The 20207-nt window shown below is 43.0% G+C and overlaps 1 protein-coding gene across 2 annotated transcripts in view; it reads left to right on the top strand.

The window, feature by feature from the left end:
• RAVER2 (ribonucleoprotein, PTB binding 2) overlaps window positions 1–20207 on the top strand; it is a 68007-nt gene that overhangs the window by 20883 nt on the left and 26917 nt on the right. For both annotated transcript variants that reach the window (XM_090049232.1, XM_090049231.1), the window contains exons 3-6: window positions 8630–9099; window positions 16320–16511; window positions 18505–18631; window positions 20019–20098. In XM_090049232.1, the coding sequence (XP_089905358.1) occupies window positions 8630–9099; window positions 16320–16511; window positions 18505–18631; window positions 20019–20098 (869 nt within the window). The remainder of the gene's footprint in view (window positions 1–8629; window positions 9100–16319; window positions 16512–18504; window positions 18632–20018; window positions 20099–20207) is intronic.

The following is a 20207-nucleotide window of genomic DNA, read 5'->3' on the forward strand; positions in this document are numbered from 1 at the left end:
ACAGTCAAAAAGCCCAAGGCTGAATCAGTTCAATCTTTGCAAGTTAGTCTAAGCTGCCTAGATTGAACCAATAAGCAAGTAAACAGACATTTGCTTTTGATTCTGGAAATGCAGCCACGTACTTGCAGTGGCCCAGGCCAGAAGTTGGAGGGTGCTGGAGAACGCCTCCCTGCTTGGATGGAGCCGGCAGCTTGGGTCAAGGCTAGCTCACCCACCCTGCAAGAGGAGTGGGGGCGGATTGCGGGGGAGGTGCGAAGCATCCTGGGATGTTAGGGAATTGTGAGTTAACTTGAATCTGGAGGGGATCTGGGGCAGAAGTTCAATAAACTGATTTAACCTAAATCTGTTACGTTTGATACTACATTCATTCAGGTTTATTTTAAACTGGTTTCAGTCATTTTGAATGCAGTTTATGTGCACTGAACCTCTGTTGTGTTACAGATTTGAATTGGTTTCTGATCACTTATACTGGCTTATGTGTAATTTCTGTCCACAGCCTATAAATTCTTCATCTTTCACAATCTGAATGATCATTTCTAGCACTAGGTCTTACTGTTTTGAGCTTGCCACATCCTCGTGCATCTTAAAAAGAGAGTGGTGTATTTGGTAGCTTTGTTAGGAAATTTGGCTGGTTTGTGCACTAAAGTCCAGATGACTTCCATGTTAATGCTGAGGATACACAGCCATGCTTGTGATTTCTGAAGTTTGGGGAAAGGTTTTGAAGTCTGCCATTTGTCAATAGCCTTCTTTGTTTCTGTGTGTTTTATTTTTCAAGTACCATTTTGAAATATTGCTTGTTGAAGTTCATATAGGATAAAGATATTTTTCTATTTTAGTTCTTCGATATCCATATCTGCCAGTCCAGAATTACTAATTAGATTCTGCCAATTAGAAAAAAAGATTTTGTTTTAGACCTTTGTTACTGGATATTATAGTTAGTTTTAATTGCTGGGTTTTGACTGAGTTTTTTTACTAAAGTTTCAATGGAAGAAAAGCAGCCAGCCCCTCACCAAGGCACTGATGTGGCAACTCTCACTCCTTTTTCCATCTAGTGGAAGGGTAGATTATCTCCATTTTTGTATGGGATACAAGAACCCAGAAATATGTAATTGAAAGGAAAGAAATCATCTCTGGTTTTCAAAAACAAAAGAGGGCAACTTACATTTTCACATAAGTTATATGCATTTAACACATGCCAACCTATGCCACTTTTTGTACTAAGGAGCCCCCTGTTGAAGTAGAACAGATGACTGACTGATACTGATTTCTTCGTTTGCTGAGCAGGAGATCCTGGCTTGTCTGTGTTACAGAAATGGCTATTGTCTCTTCTCTTGCTCCTTAAGCTATATTGAAAGGGTAATTTGGCATTTTTTTAAAGATATATAATATCATGAACATATATAAGATATCCATTACAGCAAAACAGCTGTATACATGCAGTAATCTTTGCATGTAAAAATCAGTGAACGGCTTTTAGTTCTCCCCAGAAAAAAATATATCAGTGCCTCAGCAATAGATATTTTCAAAGATATACATGCCCATAAAAACTTGTATTGGCACTTATGAATCATCTTTGCAAATGCAAATAGGCTGTTTAAATGTATAATTTTATGCCCTGTCTTGCATGTGTAAATTTCAGTTTGCCATTCATATGGACTTTTGTATATGTTATCTGACATCTCCAAGCGTTTTGGCTCTTGAAGCTCACTTATCATCAATCCAGTTTGTTTTGTTCTGTTGAAAATAAATTGCTTTACTTTTGGTTTCAAAAAGCACATAAACTTTCATTTAAAGACTCCACAGAAGTGACACAGACTCCTAAGTGCTCCTTAAAAAATTGATGAAGCCCTTTCTGAACCAGTTAACTCTGTCCAGTTCAGGTTTCATGTACTATAAATTATTTTTCTGGGCTCAGTGACTGGCTTGCAGGATCAAGCAGTGGTTTCATAGGTATTAATGTTTACTTGTTTCCGAGCAAGTAAATACATGAAAATAATGTAATCCAAAAATTCAAAGTTGACATAATTTACTACAGTCTAAAATATTTGTGTTGGAAAAATCCTGGTGGGTCAAATTAATGTAATTTAATCGGTTTTAATTTAGATGAATGGAGCTCTGTTGAGCTATAGATCTATTCAAATAATACATTCTGTCCTTCAAGGTCTCTCCTTCTCTGAACAAAAAGAATATTTTCACTTTATCTTTGAGCATTCCTCAGGATTTGTCTTTCCATTTTAAATCGCATCATTTTCTATGCCAATTTAAACTTGTTTATATAATCAGATCACAAAAATTATCCAGAGAACTAAAGCACTTGAACAATGTTTTCCTCTAAACATTTGCACAAACTCTTAACTTCTTTTGTTACATCTTCTCTGCAAGCATTCCTCTATTGCCAGTTAGTTTATTTGTGAAAAACTGAAGATATATCATAAACACTGGGTGGTAGTCCTGTGTGAAGCAGCAAGTATTTGCATTGGATTCGGCCGATTTGGAGGGATGGTGATTTGATTTGGTGATTCAAATCACTGTCCTGATTCTGTTTGGCCAAATCAGATTCAACGATTTGGCACCCATTCAGAGATTTGGCCATAGACTAAACAGGCAGCAGTCGTCGAGGACGTTGGACACAGCTGCCTCAGCCTGGTAAGTCTGTTGTGGTGGGTGGAAGGGGGAGGGAAGGAGCATGGGTGGGAGGCAGATCAAAACCCCACAGCAAGGGAAGGATTGGGGCTTGGACAACCTGCCTAGCCAGGGCACAGACAGAGCCATTCCTAGGGGTGTGTGGGGCCCGGGATATATCAGTCTGTGCGGGATCCAGGGGGTAGGGTGGCAAGTGACCGGAACTGGCAGCGGTGGCGCATGATGGCTGCAGTGGGGCCTCCAAAGTGCAGGGCCCAGTGTGGTCACCTGGATTAACCCCCTCCCCACACCCTGGGACAGCCCTGGGTGTGGGACTTGGGGAGGGAGCCTCCCACCACTGCATGCCACCATGCCCCACCAGTCCAGGAGTGCATGGGAGTAGGTGTGTGACCCCGGATCTGTGTGGGGCACAGTGGGCCAGGCTGTGCTCTGGACGGGCAGCAGAAGGCTCTAGGAGAGGGGGCTTTTGCCCCCTGCCACTTGTCCAGCCTCTCCGCACCTCCCAGGCAAGCCACGGCTACACCCTGCCTGGGTGAGCAGCGGCAGAGCATGGGGTTGGGCCTGGCCAAGTGTACAGGGGCTAAGGGAAGTTTTAGGGTGGCTGCAACCCTCCCATAGTCCCCCCTCCACTGCCCTCTGTAGTGGAGCCAGGGTTGCTCTTCAGTATGTGGGTAGGGCTAGCCTCCCGGCGCACAGCTCAGTCCAGCCCACCCTGCGGAGATCCAGGGGCACATGCCCTCTCCCATGACCTCCCGGATCAGTGGTGCTCAATGGCTTGCAATGGTGGGAGCCTGCCTCCCCGAGTCCCACACCCCCCAGTCCCAGCCCCAATCCCTCCCTCACTGTGAGGACATTGATCTGCCCCCACCCCAAACTCTTCCCCTCCCCCCTCTGCCCACCACAACAGACTTACCAGCTGGAGGCAGCTGTATCCAGTGTCCTCAAGGACTGCTGCCTGTTTAGTCCATGGCTAAATCTCCAAATCAAGTTGAATCTTTTCTGAATTGATTTGGAAGCTTCCAGTTCAATTCAGAGCTTTTAATTGGTCTCCCGATTCGATTTGGATTTGGAGGTTTGGCCTCTGAATCAAGCCAAATCTCATCCGAATTGCAAAGCTTTGCACAGCCCTACTGGGTGGCACAATAATTTATCTTGCCAGTGTGTGTTTTGTGGCTATTTCGGAATCCTCAGCTTCTTTCTTTGATATTCTATCTAGATATCAAGTATTTTGAATTAATACAACTTGTAAAATCACCTGTATTGTATATGTTCTCAAGTATGCTACCTAATTGTTTGCAAGATATCTCCTCACACGAGAACAAGACTAAGATTTTAGATATGACAATTTCTGTTGATAAAAGTATGCTCTGTTCTTCCTGTTTGCTTTATAAACTGATACGAGACCGTCACAGCTAGTTTAAATATGCTCTGTGTTTATATTTTATTTATAAATCCTCCTGCAGATTGTAGACTGTTGCAACCTCTGATTATTCACACACTAAAGAAAATGTTAACTTTTCACTTCTGAAAAGTATCAGGTTACTATTCATTTTCGCTTTTGCTTGTGCACTGGTGTTAGTAGAAACAGATGATTAATAGATAATCTGGAGTTAAAGAAGTTTTCTGTTTTAAACTGTAATCATGCAACAGGAGCTTCCTGGAGTTGAATTTCAGGAAAGGATTCAATTGAAATACGATAGGTTGAGGGGAAAATAAGTTATGGTGTGTCAGATAATGAATGTACCTCCATCCACAGTACAGTAATTAATTAGGAGAGAGTGTGATGCCAAAAATACTATGAAAAATATTTTGTAAGTAATTGTAATACGATATATGATTTATGGAAGCGAATTACACACTACCATGTTTACTCAAATCTAAGTTCCCCCTCAGTCAGCATGGGGTAAAAGCCCCTTATCTTAGATTCATGTACGAAATGGAGGGTGGTTGGGCAAGGTAGGCAGTTCCTGTGGCTGTCAGGGGCAGAGTCAGACTCGCAGCAGATTTCTGTCCCCCATTCCACTTGCCCTTTGCAGCTTCTGGGGGAAGGGGAAGAGCCTGTGGCGATCTGAGGGTGGAAGGGTGCCGAGGGTGGAGGGGGGGAGGAAGGCTGCAGGGGGAAGAAGTGTGGGGGGGCAGGGGGCAAAGGGACCACCTGACACCCCCCCAACCACTTATTTCTCTGCTATAGCGGAGGGTGGGGAATGAATTTAAGACAACTCTGCAATAATTATTTCTGTACCTGAAAAATTATGACAAATGCATACATCTTCTGCATAGAGAGTCTAATTATCTGGGGGAAATCTTAAATTCATGGTTGACTTAGATTTTAGTAAATATGGTATTTTAAACTGCAGCATATCAAATACTACTTAATGTATTTTTTTGCTTGACCTTTTCTTGCATAAGTGATGATTCCAGACAGTGGAAAAAGAATTCTCAGTTCTCATTTCTGGGCAGCTAAGAGCCTTGTGACACGGTATTTTGGGGCAGCTCTTGGAGCTCTTACCATCTGGATTGGCTGCACAGTAACACCTGAAACTAGTTTTAAGCACTTGTTATGTGCTCAAAATTATACCAGTCCAAGGCAGGATTATCTCTGAACCATGCTACCTGGCTCCTGTTGCATTTAGCCTAGCCACCTTAGAGTAAACATTCCACCTGTCCCCTCCCCTGCTGGGCAGGCAGGTTAACCCTTCCCTGCCTGCTGGGACAGATAGCCGGGCAGCTGTAAGTAGGTGGGGATGAGAGGGTGCCATAGAAGAACCCTGAGGGTTAGTGCGGAGCCAGGAGTGGTGCCCAACCAGGGCAATTCTTACCTTTCAGTCCTCCGAGTACAGTTACCATATTTCCAGATTTGAAAAAGAAGACATCAATCGGGGAGGGTAATATGATTGTTAGGGGGGCAGTGATATGCCCATACCCTGCCACTAATAATGTTTTGTAGCAAGTCTTTTGCGTTACAACAATCCCCAGACCAAACAGAAGTTCACTGTTGGATCCATGGGGGAAGGGAATCCAGCTGCTGACTGGGACCCTGCAAACTGTTTTCCTTAGCAACAGCCCTTCCTGCCTCCCAGCCAGGCTCTGTTTTCAGAATGGGAGTGGGGAAAAGGAACAGAGGGAGCTTGTTCTAGGGATTCTCCAGCCAGCACTTGAGGGTGGGTGGATTGGAGCCCCCTCCAGTGGGGGCTAAAAAAACCCCAGACTGAACTCCTTCCACTCCTTTTCCCTCCTCCCATTCTGAAAACAGCTCAGAGGCTGGGACACAGGCAGACACAAATTACCGAAGATGCTATGTTTTGAAATATCTTCATCTGAAGCCTCATGTAATGAGGGTTCAGATTTTTGCAGGATCAGGCCCTTTTAGGGGCCAGATCAGGTGAAAATTGTCACTTCTGTCTGTGCCCACAGTGCAAGGTGTATGTAACAAGACCCTATAGCATCAAATTTGGTTGTATGATAAAACATGACCATCAGTTTTCAGGTTGTGGTCTCATACAACTGTATTAAAATTAATATTGCTGTTTTTGCAACTGTCTGTCACTTAGCCTTATATTTACAGTTTGTGCTCTGTTCTAGCTAAGTAGTACTGTGAAATGTCATGATTTATTTTAAATACACATAAAAATTCAAATACTGAATAGTATGCAAGGTATTATCATATTTAAAATGTAGATCCAGTCGTATAGAATCGCATTTGTATAAGTTCTCCACTTTTTGTTCATGGATATGTTTTACTCTAAGTAGAGGAAAGCTTCCAGAAACATGTAGGCATTTACACTTTGATCATTCATTTGTACCTGCAACAGATCTAAGAGTCCATCTTGTTGTATGGGTGGTTTTGATTAAGTACACTATGGAAAACTTATATGCTACAAATATTTCCATCAAGAGCAATCAGCTGGGAGGCGGGTGGTTAAAAGCTTGGGTAAACAGGTATGCATGGTATCATGTGTTATAACGAGATGTCATTTTAGAAAGTGCTGATTTAAGGTCATCCCCTTTTCCTCCTCATTAAGTAGCCTACCAAAATGACAATTTTTACTTTGCCCTGCATTTTAATCCTGGCCGCTTTGTGGAATCCAAGCAGTGGTTCTAATGGTAATTGCTACAGTGTGGAGGATTTTCCATATTTTAAATGGTACTTTCAAGTACATAGCTCCTCATTTTTTTGCGGCCGTTTTAAAATCTTTAAAATATTTGCCCTCGAATCTGATTACAAACAGGTGTCACATGTGTCCCAACAGAAACCATTTTATCCTGGGACAAACTGCAGTTGTTCAGATGCTTATGCCTGCTGTCCCAGGACAAACATTATGAAAGTTCATAGGATAAGAAGTGCTAACAGTTTGCTCTGGATATTGTGAAGTGATTCTGAATAGGATTACATTGTTGAATCAGTAGCAGAAAAATGGCAGTGCATTCAGTTGCTCGTTGAACCCTGATTGGAAGGATGATGTGTGTACATGTCAATCCTGGGACTTTTCCCTTCTGGGACAAAAGCAATGTCTGTTTCTTGTCTCTGCCAAAATGAATAAGCTCTTGTACACAAGGCAGGATTAGTTATCTTTGCAGGTATCAGCAAAGCATTTGTTAGAGTTCACAAAGCCTCAAACAAGATGCTTTCTAGAAAAGTAAAATGTCCAATTTTGTCATAATGGTCTTTAAGTCTAACCTGAAATAGAAAATACTTACAAACTGGCCTTTCTTGACTACCAGAGGAGTGCTAGGCTTTAGGCTACATCAGCTACTGAGCCAGTTGCAGCTGTTTTAGGATGGTTGTGACTGCTGTATGGCTGTGATAGGAATTCATTTTAAAAGATTTTGATAAGTTCTAGGGCCAGATTTCTCTAGAGGATCTCCTTTTTCCAGCCATTTGTGAGTGCTGAGGGTTGGAGGGAACAGCACAATACCCCTTGCATTGTAGCCTCTACAGCCTTAATAGGCGCAACATTCAGCTATCACGAGCTTGTACCCAGTTACGTATATTATAAAAACAGCTGAATTTCCTGCTTTGTCCAGCAGCAGTGCAAGCATCTTGAAAGGTTGCCAATAATACTTCTTTTGTTACTAAGAGCAACAGACAAATGTTCCCTGCATTTCCACATCTATCTGTTTGCTAAATGTAGTTTTTATATTTTGTTGTGCTGTCAGTGTGCAGAACAGAATTTGACTGACCTCCTTGTGAAGTCAGTCCATTCATAGTTTCTTTATAAATGTTGGGGATGCATCCTAAAGTAAGATTTGTTTCTGTTTGGTCTTTCTATTATGTGTGAACGACCAACCTACAGTCCTAATAAATGGAAAACTTCACTGGAATTATTGCACTACCCATGTTGTATTCCTTATTGTTATGGTTGTTTTGTACTGCAGAAAAGGACTAGATTGTAAGTGTGTAATAATGGCAAGAAGACAAGTGTGAATGTATACTTTTAATAAGGTTAATTAAGATACTTATTGTATCTTGTGATTTCTGTGTGGTGGATTCTCTTCTAAATACTTGATTTCCAAGGTATTAGAACAGGGTATTATGATGACTCGGGTACATCATCTTTAACAAATATCTCAAGTTTCAGTGAGTTTTTATTTCAAAGTTTGAGCTTTATAAATAGCCCATGACTGAGGCTCAACAAAAATGTTACTATTATTTCTTTACCAGAAGTAAAATATTCCTATTCTTATTTGGGGGCAGCATGGAGGAATGGTAATAATACTATATATGATACATAATATTATGATGTATACTATTAATGGTTATAATATATCTGAAAAATGTTATCCAATTAGGCACAAATAATAATGTTCCATTGCCAGATTTTAAAATGCCAAATTTTAAAAAGTCTCTTTATGGTATTATTAGCTTTGTATTATAAATATACCTCTTATGGTCCCTTTTTTCCATGGCTTATTGTGGTGGGGGGAGGTGTACTGATATTGTAGCTGAACTAGAACAGGTTCTATAACTTGTTTTGCTCTTTTACAGCTTTTGTTACTCTGCTAAATGGAGAACAGGCCCAAAATGCAATTCAGAAATTTCACCAACACTGTCTTCGTGGTAAAGAAATATCAGTGCAGCTGCAACCAACAGATGCTTTGCTTTGCATTACCAATTTGCCAACCTCATTTACATTACAAGAATTTGATGAACTGGTGCGTACATATGGCAATGTTGAGAGATGTTTTCTGGTCTATAATGAAGTTACTGGCCATTCAAAGGGTTATGGGTTTGTGGAATACATGAAAAAGGACTCTGCTGCAAAGGCTAGACTGGAACTTCTGGGCAAACAATTAGATGAGAACACCCTCTTTGCGCAGTGGATGGATGTTAATCAGTTGACCATGGATCTTATTCATTCTAAGTGCCTTTGTATTGATAAACTCCCTAAAGACTATGCTGACTCAGAGGAACTTACGCAAGCTTTCTCACTGAAGTATAAACCTGTGTTCTGCCAGGTATGTATATATGAATTGAAAGCTTTCAAAAGATGCATATGGAGTTGTTTTTAGTCTTGGATTTGCATATTTTTTCTATTCCATTGTTTTACTTTTGATTTGACTGATTATATACATTATGATGTATCTACATATGAAGTAGTAATGTATGATGCAATACTAATGTTTCATTGACATAGGTTTACCATGACTGATAGATCACCATATAGGAGACCTTCCGAGTTGAGTCTAGGTACAAGGTTTATAATATGTTCTCTTCCTGTGTATTTCACAGAAAGGATTTCAGAAATATTTTACAGAGCTTCTTAGATAGATTTTAATTTCAATTTTATTATTTGATCTATAAAGCCAGATTGTGTTGGCACAAATCTAATGGCACAGGACTGAAAGTATTTTAGAAACCTTAAAAAAATCTCAAGTAATTTTCTTTGATTTGTAAAGTTGTAGCCTTAAAGGCTGATAGTTTCCAACGCTAGCACTAACTAGAAATAAGTGTTGTTTCTGTTGGAAAGGATGTATAGATTGTTGCTTTCTGTTGGTATAAAGGCTTCCTACCCTGTCCTGATTTACAGGGTATGAGAGCACAAAACCTAACTTGGTATGTCAAGCTTTCCTGGGCCCATAGGTCTCTAATCCCTAGACTAAAATATGAAACAAGCTACTTTTAGAGTATCCCAACCTAGCCTAGCTTGTCATTTCAAATAATAAAATCAGGAGTTTCTGACAGAGCCTGTTTTCCATAAAATCATGTTGAATGCGCAGTTTGAGGTTGTTGAAAAGTTCATACATTTTACATCTTTAATTGTGGACCGCATCATGAGACAGGTGATATGTGTGATATCACACATGCTGATGATACCCATGCAGTAGGTGGCAGAGCCAGGCAATATTGCCCATAAAATATTCAACATAAAATAATATTGTTATTGGAAGTAATGCAGCCATTCCAAGAAAACCATTTTATACACCTTCAGGTCTCTCTCTCTCCATCTCGTAAATATGTATCATTACAGACTAATAACATTTGTTATTTATTGTATTATTGTAGTACCTGCAAGCTCTAGATGGATCAGGATCCCACTTGATGTAGGCATAAAACAGAACTAAAGACGGTCCTTTACCAAGGAGCTTACGGTCTAAGTTAAAGTCAAGATACAAGCAGATAAAAGTACAAAGAAGCAGTGAGAAAACACTGGCTAAACATGATAAGCAGTCATCTCAGCACTCCCACAACTTAGGCCAGGCGGAGGGCCGCTTACTGAGTTTTGGCAAGCCATCAAGGGCCACATGACAGGCAGCCAGGGGCAGATAAATATGGATTTTTCCAAATTTTTTAGGGGCTTCGTGGGCCAGATAGAATGACCTGGTGGGCTGTATCTGGCTCGCGGGCCATATTTTGCCCACCTCTGCCTTAGGCCATAGAAAGGTCTGTTGGTGAGATGTGCTAGTTGCATGGTGCATAATAAAATCACACCAGTTGGCTGACATAACTATGCCAGCAAAACCCAAGGTGTGGATGCAGCTGTCCTGACAGAAGACAACATCTGCCAACCAAGCTTCTGCCATTCAGGAAAGCTGGTGTAAGTCTAGTGGCAAAAAGTATTCTTCTGGCAGAGTAGCCTTCACACCTAGAAGACTAGGATACAGAGACTGTAGCTAAGAATGGAGCAGCCCTGTAGTGTATCATTAAGCCCTAGGCTTTTTTTGACAAGGTTTTTTATAGGCTTAATGAAAAGGGACACTTTTAAGAAGAGTTTTAAAGGGCTGTAATGTATTAGTTTTGTGATGTCTTTGGAGAGCAACTTTAGAGCGTGAAGACAGTGAAAGGGAAAAGCACAAAGGTGCTTGTTTGAGAATCAAACACGTGAGAGACAGGATTAATTGGAGGAGGGAGTTTACACCATTGGTAACTCATCTGAAAATAAACCATGACTGGCCTTAAAAGTGAAAATAAGTAGATTGTTTGTTGAGACAGAGGAGGGGGCTAGTACAAGGATGAATAGAGATGAGGAATGTGGTCAAAAGGACAAGTTAGGAGTATGATCTTTGCAGCAGCATTCTGAATTGAACTGCATGGGCCTAGGTTGCATTTGTCAAGGCCCCAGAAAAGGATGTGGCACTAACTGAGCAAGATCAATGGCGTCCTGAAGGACAATTTTACCTGTGTGGATAATAATACTATATTTACTTGAATATAGGATGACCCTGACCCAGAATTGATGCATATATAGGTACTTGTGTGTGTGTGTGTGTGTGTGTATACACACACACACACCTAATTATATTACAAACTGGGCTGGGACCCAGCAATCAACAGCATTTGAAGCCATTGTGACCCAACAGCTCAGCACTTCTCAGTATGATTGCATCCAGATGAGCGGGAATGTGTTGTTTGCAGTACCGCAAAGCCTTTTGAGGCGCCACAAAACACATGCAGTGCTCATGGTTCCATTTGCCAAGTTGCATATTTGCAATGCGGCAGGAAAATTAGATAATGGGAAATCCCAGTATCTAAAAAATCTGTGGCAGAAGAAAGTGGGGCAGCACACGTGGATACAGTATGCAGTGTCCGAAACCAGAGCGTGACCAGCCAGAGCCACACTGCAGTTGCCAGCCAGGCTCCACGCACCTGGATTGCTGCTGCTGCTGCTGCAGCCCCGGGAGGCCCCTAGAACTGCTGAGGCCAGCCCAGTTGTTGGCCCCAGCCTCTCCTACGCCACTGGGGCAATTTGCCATGCCCCAAAGCACACATGCGGGGGCATGCCACTGTGCCACTGCTGTTTGTCCCTGGGGAAATGTACTTCCTGCTTGTCTGGATGCACCCTATGTGTGTGTACTCCAGATACACCCCCACATCCATGTGCTAATTAGCCCCCACCCATGACTGGAACTGGGTGTTCTTGTCATAAGTCCTGAGATAGTCCAAAAATTTATATGCAGATGTGGCACCAGGCAGCCTGGTTTGGCTTTACATCACGGAGGCAGGGCCACACTAACCATATGCAACAGGCTTAGACAGGGGGCAACAGATGGACTCAGGGTAAACTGTTTGGTGATTTTTGCCAGACATTTAAGGCTGGTGAAGAAACACGAATCACTGGAAATGGGAAGGAAAAGTGCAACTCAGCTGTGGGAATGAAGAGGAAGTCAAAATATATGCAGTGTAGTGGCTCAGCATGACTTCAAAAGAGTCAGTACTGAGGGGGACTATATTCAGTGGGCACTACCATATATCTTTTCCAGGGGGATACACTAATCTATCCTTGTGGTTTCAGCATGTTTGACCAATATGGGCCAAGTATTTTATAGTCATGCATGGCTGCATTTAATCAACTTCATAGTTATTCCTTTATTGAGCACATGCTGCTTTTGGCAGCAGTTTAATGATAAATGATGCATTTAGGAGGTTTCTTTGTATGCAAGTGTATGACAAAGGGCTTCTCTCTCCCCCACCCATGCTGGTTGCTTCCATTCCCTGCACATGACTTGCAAAAATGTTTGTTTCCCCCGTTCCTTGCTTCAGTTACGGAGAACGAGGCAACTACTTAACCTTTTCTTACTTCAGCTCTTAGGGTTTCAGTAGGAAGTCTCCATTTGTGTTTTAGTGATCCCCCCCCACCTTAACTTCATACAGATCGTGGTGGCTGCAGCTTTGCAGGTTGAAGGTGTCACGTTTACCTGGATTTCTAACTGGGAGAAGCTGTAGTAGTGCAATTTGTTATAGAAGTGCAGCCATCTAATATGATAAAAGCCTTTGTCCATTTGTCTGTCCATAGCGCTCTGGGCCAACTGCACATGCGCTGCCAAGAGGGCACATGCCTATTGGCTGCAAGGGCCTGGAACGTTATGGACAGAGGGAGCAAGGGAGCTGCCACACCGTCCCTCCTGCTCCCCAACAACAGCCGGCAGGGAGGGGGGAGGTGGCGGGGAAGAGGAAAGAAAGGGAGGGAGGGAGGGGAGCAGGAAGGGGAAGGGCCCCCTGCTGCTGCCGCTCCTGCCCCCCCACTCCCTCTGCCTGGCCCCAACAACAGCCAGCAGAGAGGAGAAGGCAGTGGGGAGAGAGGGAGTGGGGGATGTTGCCTGCAGCTGGGTGTTGGCAGACGCTGCCCCATGCAAGCCCCCTCTCTCCCTGTTCCTGAAAGCTGCCAGGAGCACAGGGTGGAGCGGCAGGTGATGGGGGGTGCACAGGGCTGGACGCGGGGCGGGGGGAGGGTGCACGAGGCTGGGATTAGCGGGGTGTGAGAGGTTCATGGGGCCAGAGGCAGAGTGCTGGCACTGCAGGGCATTAGGTGGCAGCACTCCATCCCTGCCCGCCTAACCCCCATCCCCACCAGTCATTCATGATGAGCAGTTTGCTAGTTCTTTATAAAAGTCTGTCATATCTTAACCAGGGGTTTGTTGCAGTACATCAACATTATATAGATAAAAGACAGTTTAGACAAGCTTTTCTATTTCCTCAGCCCTCTTCCCTTCCAAAAGCTGGAGGTTACTTCCAACTGCTACATTTGACTTCAGTGATTTTAACCCCCTGCAACTACTGAAGAAGCTGTAAGAAAATTATCGTTATAACCCTTATTACTTCAAGAACTAAATACAGTAATTGAAAATTAGTTGATTTTCTAGTCAGATTGAAAGAACACTGTCTTTTCTCTACATCATGTTGAACAATGATTCTGTATCACTTCTGTTTATGTTAGGAATTGATACTACTGCCTAAAAGATGTGGTCCATATTTTAACTTTCTTGTTTAACAAGAAGTTAGTGACTCTACCATAAAACACTATGTATAAAGCATAGATGGCAGTGATATTAATTTTTGCCAGGGTGGGACTAAGATGATGCCCTCACCCCTGGTGCCACAGCTGGAGCTGGGCCGAGCAGAATCCTTGGGGGATTGGGGGTGGATGAGGGCTGCTCACTGCAGGCTTGGGGCTCGCTGCCTTGCTGTCATTCCCATGCTGCCATGGCAAGGCACCCCTTGCCTGCCCAGCAGCAGCAGGGGGCACAACACCATGCTGCCACCCCAACTGCTGCCGTGTGGGCACGGGGCACCTTGCCATGATGGGGCAACTGGCACAGGGCTCCCAGGGGAGGGCAGCAGGGCAGAGGGCCCCGAGCCCACAGCAGGCAGCCTGCATCTGGCCTCATCCCATGCACAAATCTGGGGGGCACATGCTCCCTCCTTCCTCCTTCCCCAGGAGTGTGTGTAGCAGCAGGGAGCCAGCTCCCCCTCACCCAACTGCATGAACCACTCCTGGTTCTGTCCTGCTCCCCATCCCAACCCTGGGCCCCATCACCACCCTAGTTGGGCAGCACCCCCAGGCCAAGCCTCTCTGTCCCATTCTCTCCTTTGCTGTGGGACCTTGATCTACCCCCATCATCCAATTTACCTGCAGGCAGCTGGAGGAGCTGCTCTCCAGTGCTGCCTGGGTCTATATTCCTGGCCATGTGCATGCCTGCCTAGCCCCTTTCCCCTCCTCCCCCACTTACTAGATGCAGCTTAGCTCCCCACTTCCTAAAATAGGGGTAGTTATTTGGGCTGGAGAGTCACTCAAGGAGTTTTGCTGCACTCTTGAGGTCAGCGGGTAGGGGCAAGGCTGACCCAGCCCTGGCCCTGTGTCATAGCTGTTTACACTAGGTTGAGGGGCGGTGGGGAGGAAGGGGCCCAGGGAGATTCCAGTTTATTCTAGCTGGACTGGGCAGGCAGTGTCTCCATCAAGACCAGCCTGAACCTCTGTGGGCAGGACTCACTCAGCTGGGTGGACAGGATGGGGGTCAAAGGCACGAAGGGAGTGGGACAGGTGATTATAGGGTGGTGACAGCATGGAGCCAGGGCCTGGGGCAGGGTCATGAACCACTCCCCATACATTCCTGCGATGGATATTGGTTCTGCGGGCAGGGACCTGAGGGGAGTAAATCATGGCCCTGGCCCTGGGCCTGGCCCTGTGCTGTCACCACCCCAAGATCCTGGCCCCAGCCCTGCCCACTGTCCCATTGCCACCCACCTGTGACCCCATCACATCTGCCCAGCAGTGTGCCCTGCTCACTGGGGTCCCAGGCTGGTCTCCATGGAGACCCTACCTGTCTGCTCCATCCAGTGCCCCTGGCAGTGGGTGTGGGGTGTTTGTGGGTCTGGGGTGTCTAGGTAGCAGTGCTGGAGTCTGGCAGAGGTGGTGGGGCATGTTTCTGGTCCTGAGTGGCAGCAGGGGCTGCCAGGAAGCTGAGTCCAGCTTCTGTGCCTCCCCTGCTCCACCACCCACCATCTCCTGGCCCTGCAGACTACAGCTTCCAGTGTGCTCAGAAGCTATGTTTAGAGATAGGGCAGGCTGTGCCAGGCAGCACCTCCATGCCTGGGGTGGTAGGATGGCCACATGCACCATGGCCTGGGCTGTCCCCTGTGCCTGGGCCAGGTGAGGCCAAGGGACCCGCCATGGATTGAATGGAATCACTTGGTGGTCCAGATCCAATCTGTGGACTGTGTTTTGCTCACCCCTCGTCTACAAGCTGAAGCTGCACCTGTCACAGCCAGGATGCAAAGGACCAGGGGAAGAAGCAGTGGTTGCATGAGCACAGGCACAGGCAAAACCCTCCCATTCTATAGGCTCTGTGGACCAAGTGTTGCTGACCCCTGATCTAACTCCTTCCATAAGGATTAAGTTTAGCTACAAACTGCAGCATCCCTCTAAGATTCATGTGAATATGAGTGGAATCTGTAGTGGAATATTTTGTTTTGTTAATGTAGAAATTACCCTTTTTCACGTGACCTTACAAAGAAAGTACTACTACTTAGAAATGTGTTTAAACCAAATGTCAAAGAAATATTATTTTCTATAGTAAGAAAATTATAAGTGAATATAAAAATAGTAGTGTTCAAAAACTTGACAAACTTTATAAAATAACTGTATTTATTATTAAAGCTGTTGAATAAATTTCATACTTAGGTTTTCCATGAGATTAGCTATAAAGGCAGTGGTAATTTGAGTAGATGCAGCACAGCACATAAGCTAAATATAATATAACAGGGTATTTGCATATTACATTTAACATACATGGGAAGAAATGTTATAATTGGGGTAGGCATTGCAAATTAGTTAATCATAGGAATGTTAAATATTTTGCACAGGTAATTAATGTTCAGTGCCAGGGGGAGGGTGAAAATATTTTAAAGCAGCTGCTGAAAGTGTGTGCTTTATTAAGCATATTGTGAAATGGCATTTCAGTTTGCTCAGGATGAAGACAGTTATATTGGTGGCTTTGCAGTAATTGAGTATGAGACTTCAGAGCAGACGGAGAAAGTGCGAGAAGCCACAGATGGTATGATTATCAAAGGAAAGAGAGCCCAGGTTTCATACTGTGCTCCTGGGGCACCAGGGCGAAGCACACTAGCAGCTCTTATAGCAGCCCAAAGGATGGTAAGTAACTTTTCCATTTTCAAAGAGAAAACAATTCAAAATTTCAAATGTATGTTATACATTAATATTACATACACACGTGTGCCTGCACACAAATGGACAGACAGACATATATCTGAATTAATGAGATCTCTGTGACAAAAGTTCATAAATACTTTTTATATCCCTTTGGCAAGAAGGTGATTATTCAACCAAGTGAAAATCTTTTTAAATGAGAAAACTATTGGCCTCATTGAAATGTTAACACTTAAAACGTACCTCTACATTAAAAAGAGACTCTGTAAAATAGCTTTGGGAAGTACTGTCTTTATCAAAATGTTTTTCGTTTGTCTGTGAAAAGAATCATTTCTTTAACTTTTCTTCAACCAAGAGCTGAGGTTATAACTTGATCTGCTTAAGCTGAGTTACAAGTATTATGCTGTAGCGACACTGCAGAAGTGACTTAGTTTTATGTTCAGATTGGCCAGAACGTATTAGCTACCCAGCCCCAAATCTGCCTTCTTCTTGTCAAAACAAGGCTGTATAATCCAAGGATGAAGAGTAAAATTTGGCCATACAATACATGTAACAATCAAATTCTAGTAAGTTTAGCATCTGTGGGTACGTCCAGACAAGTGTGGCTGTGCAGTATGTGGTGCTGCAAACATGTCTGTAGTGCCACTACTGCACAGACAGTCATTCTCCATGTTGGAAGGGCCTGCTGCCCATGCATGTGCTGCTCTAATTTTTTTTTCTCTTTGGGTATGTTTGACCCCTGGATATCCAGGAATCAAAAAAAACGGAGTAGCATATGCTCAGGCAGTACACACAGGTGAAAAGCGGATCCAGGCGGTCTGGAGCCGTACTGCAGCTGTTGCCCAGGCTCTGCCTGGCAGGATGACTACAGCTGTAGCCCCAGGAGGCCCCCAGGCAAGGCTGCTGGGTCCAGCACAGTGCTGGCCCCAGCCTCCCCAACTGCCCCCGGGGTATCTTGCCGCCTACCAAAGCACACATGGTACAGGTGTTCTCTGGGAACAAGTAACTGCAGTGCAAGGTGTGCTGCTGCTTCCTGTTCCCAGAGAACCAAACATCCATGGTCATCTGGATGTGCCCAGTGAGGGAAATTATTTCAGTTTTAAAATAAGCCAAATTGAGCAGGTGTATTTCTTACAGCTGTGATTTGGTTTAAAATAAGTATTTATGTAATTTTAAAATAAATTTTAAGGTCGTAGGATGGCTAATTTCATGCCTGATGTAGAAGAAGCTTCTGTATCCTGCATGTCATATCAAATCATTGCTTAGAAAATTGGAAGTGAAGGTGAGTTGTTTGAAGCTGTCATGAAAGTAGTAGCACAGTATTCTTATTGCTTTGGATAGCTTTGAATACATGACACTGCTTTTCTGTAGAGCTCTACCCCACAACTCCATGGAAGAGGTGTGTTTGTATTCTTACGGAATAAGTCTTAATAATGTATATTTCATCTCCTCCTTTACTAGCTAAAATTTTTAGTTTTGTGGAAAAATATTTTCCCTGAGGAAAACCCAACACCTTCTTGTATAAGAGATACTCTGGGACATACTGTTCATTACATCTAAACCAGTGATTCTCAACTGGGGTAATGCAAAATCCTTTGGTGTGTGAGGAGGTGCAGGCTCAGGCTTGTACCTACCCAACTGTTTCCTTTCCCCCACTTCCTGAGATAACAGTAACAACTGTAACAAATAGTTTTTGAAATGGGATGGCATTCAGTTCACAAACGTTATGAACGAGTGCATTGAGTCTAAAAAAGATGAGAACCACTGTACTAGAAAGTAATTAATTAGATGTTTTTGCAGACAGTTATCCTGCAGGACTCTTCTCTTCTCTGTGACACATGGTGTTCTAAGAAATAAATCTGCACAGGGATCTAAATGCATTCTTTTTACTAAGGACATTAGAATGCTTGAGATGCTATATAGAATATGCTTTTGTTTCATCCTGGTTCTAACATTTCTCCATCTCTGCTCTTTTGAGATGAGAAACAATAGGAAAGGATTACTTCCAGAGCCAAATGCAGTCCAGATTATGAAAAGTTTAAATAACCCGGCCATGCTACAGATACTTTTGCAGCCTCAGTTGCGTGGATGTGCTGGTAAACCTGGTAAGCTTTTAAGAACTTAGAAAGCAAATAAGCTGAATCTCCTTCCCCCATATGTAGGAAGATGATCCTTGTTCCCTTCCAGTCCTGTGATTATAAGATTCCAGTCCTGTGATTCTGTCTTTTGTGAGATACATGAAAATGTTGACTCTATGTGTGAATGTTGTTTTATGTTAAATCTGCTGATGCCAGTACATATCTAGTTTTACTTTATGTTTACAGTATAATCTATGTCTGCCAGTCTTGCAGCACTCTTCCCCACACTTACGGCTGCCGTAGTTCATTTTTTAATGTCTTGGAGAAACATATCACCTTTAGCTTTGGAGGAAGGGAAGATCTTTTTACATCCAAAGTATCATAATTGTCTCTAAATATTTTTGAAATATTTATGAAAGTTACAGCAGATAGAGGGACAGCAAACTGGTTTGAAAGCTAATTTAAATGTTAGTGTTTCTTGTACACCCTTACTAACTAACTCTTCAATTTACATATATTTATGTTAGAAATTGGCTTAATATGTAATCTGTGTCACAAACATATTTAGACTTTGAGTGTTCGGATCTGGTTCCAGATATGTACTTTGCAATTCAAGTCCTTCCCCAGTGCATAATATTTTAAAATACTTTTTTCACTTCTATGTTTCCATAGATACACATAGCATTTTACAAGCATAGTCCTGTTTAAGGTCATTTCACTAAAGGAACTTGCCTTCTCATTAGGTCAGACAATAAATTTAAAAAGGAATCTAACAAGTTTCAAAGAACTAAAGGGTTAAAAGGAACAGGAACAGACAATCTGCAGATTTCAGGACAGAAAGATTTAAGAATATAGGATGCTGAATAGACTAGAGATTCAGCACATTGGTGGGAGAGGAAGAGGATGATGAAGCTTTAAGGTGTCTTTTTGCCACCTTTCTGTCTGGCCTGTTTTAGGCACTGTACAAATCTCTGGGTTAACTGTCAGCAATCTCTCTATGGACTACCCCATCAGCTTTAGGTTGTCCTTCCTGCTCCCAGGACCACCAGACTTGGATTTCAGTGGTATTTTGTGCAGGCATTGTAGTTCTTCAGCATGCTCTTAATCATAAATGTATTTGGAGAGGCCAAATGGAATAATGTATAAATATGAATACCAGTACATAAAGGATACATAAAAATAGATATTTATATACCTGAAGAAATATGCCCTACATTCAGAAATGTACCTAAATCTATCTCAGCCATGCAGCTAGTCCAATAAAAGATATCATGCCAAAAAATCCTTGCCTTTCATATATTTCTTGGACCATCACAGGTACAACATCACTCCAATACTACCGTATCTTTTTATAACTTGTTTTTAAAATTTCTTTAAGTATTTCATTATTAACATCTTGTATTTCCTAAAACAGTTCTTGGAGCTTCTGCTGGTTTCCCTCATCTTGTAAATACAGCAGTCAGCCCAGTTTTGAATCTGAATCAAGTTCACCAGGTATGTTTGCTCATGTGAAATAATGTATACCCCAGTGTGGATTTATAAAGTATTCTACATCAAAACCTATACACGGCTGTTGAGAAATTATAAGTAAAATCAACTTTTC

Source organism: Crocodylus siamensis, chromosome 5, assembly GCF_052110815.1.
Source record: "Crocodylus siamensis isolate JL-2025a chromosome 5, ASM5211081v1, whole genome shotgun sequence".
Taxonomy (NCBI): domain Eukaryota; kingdom Metazoa; phylum Chordata; order Crocodylia; family Crocodylidae; genus Crocodylus; species Crocodylus siamensis.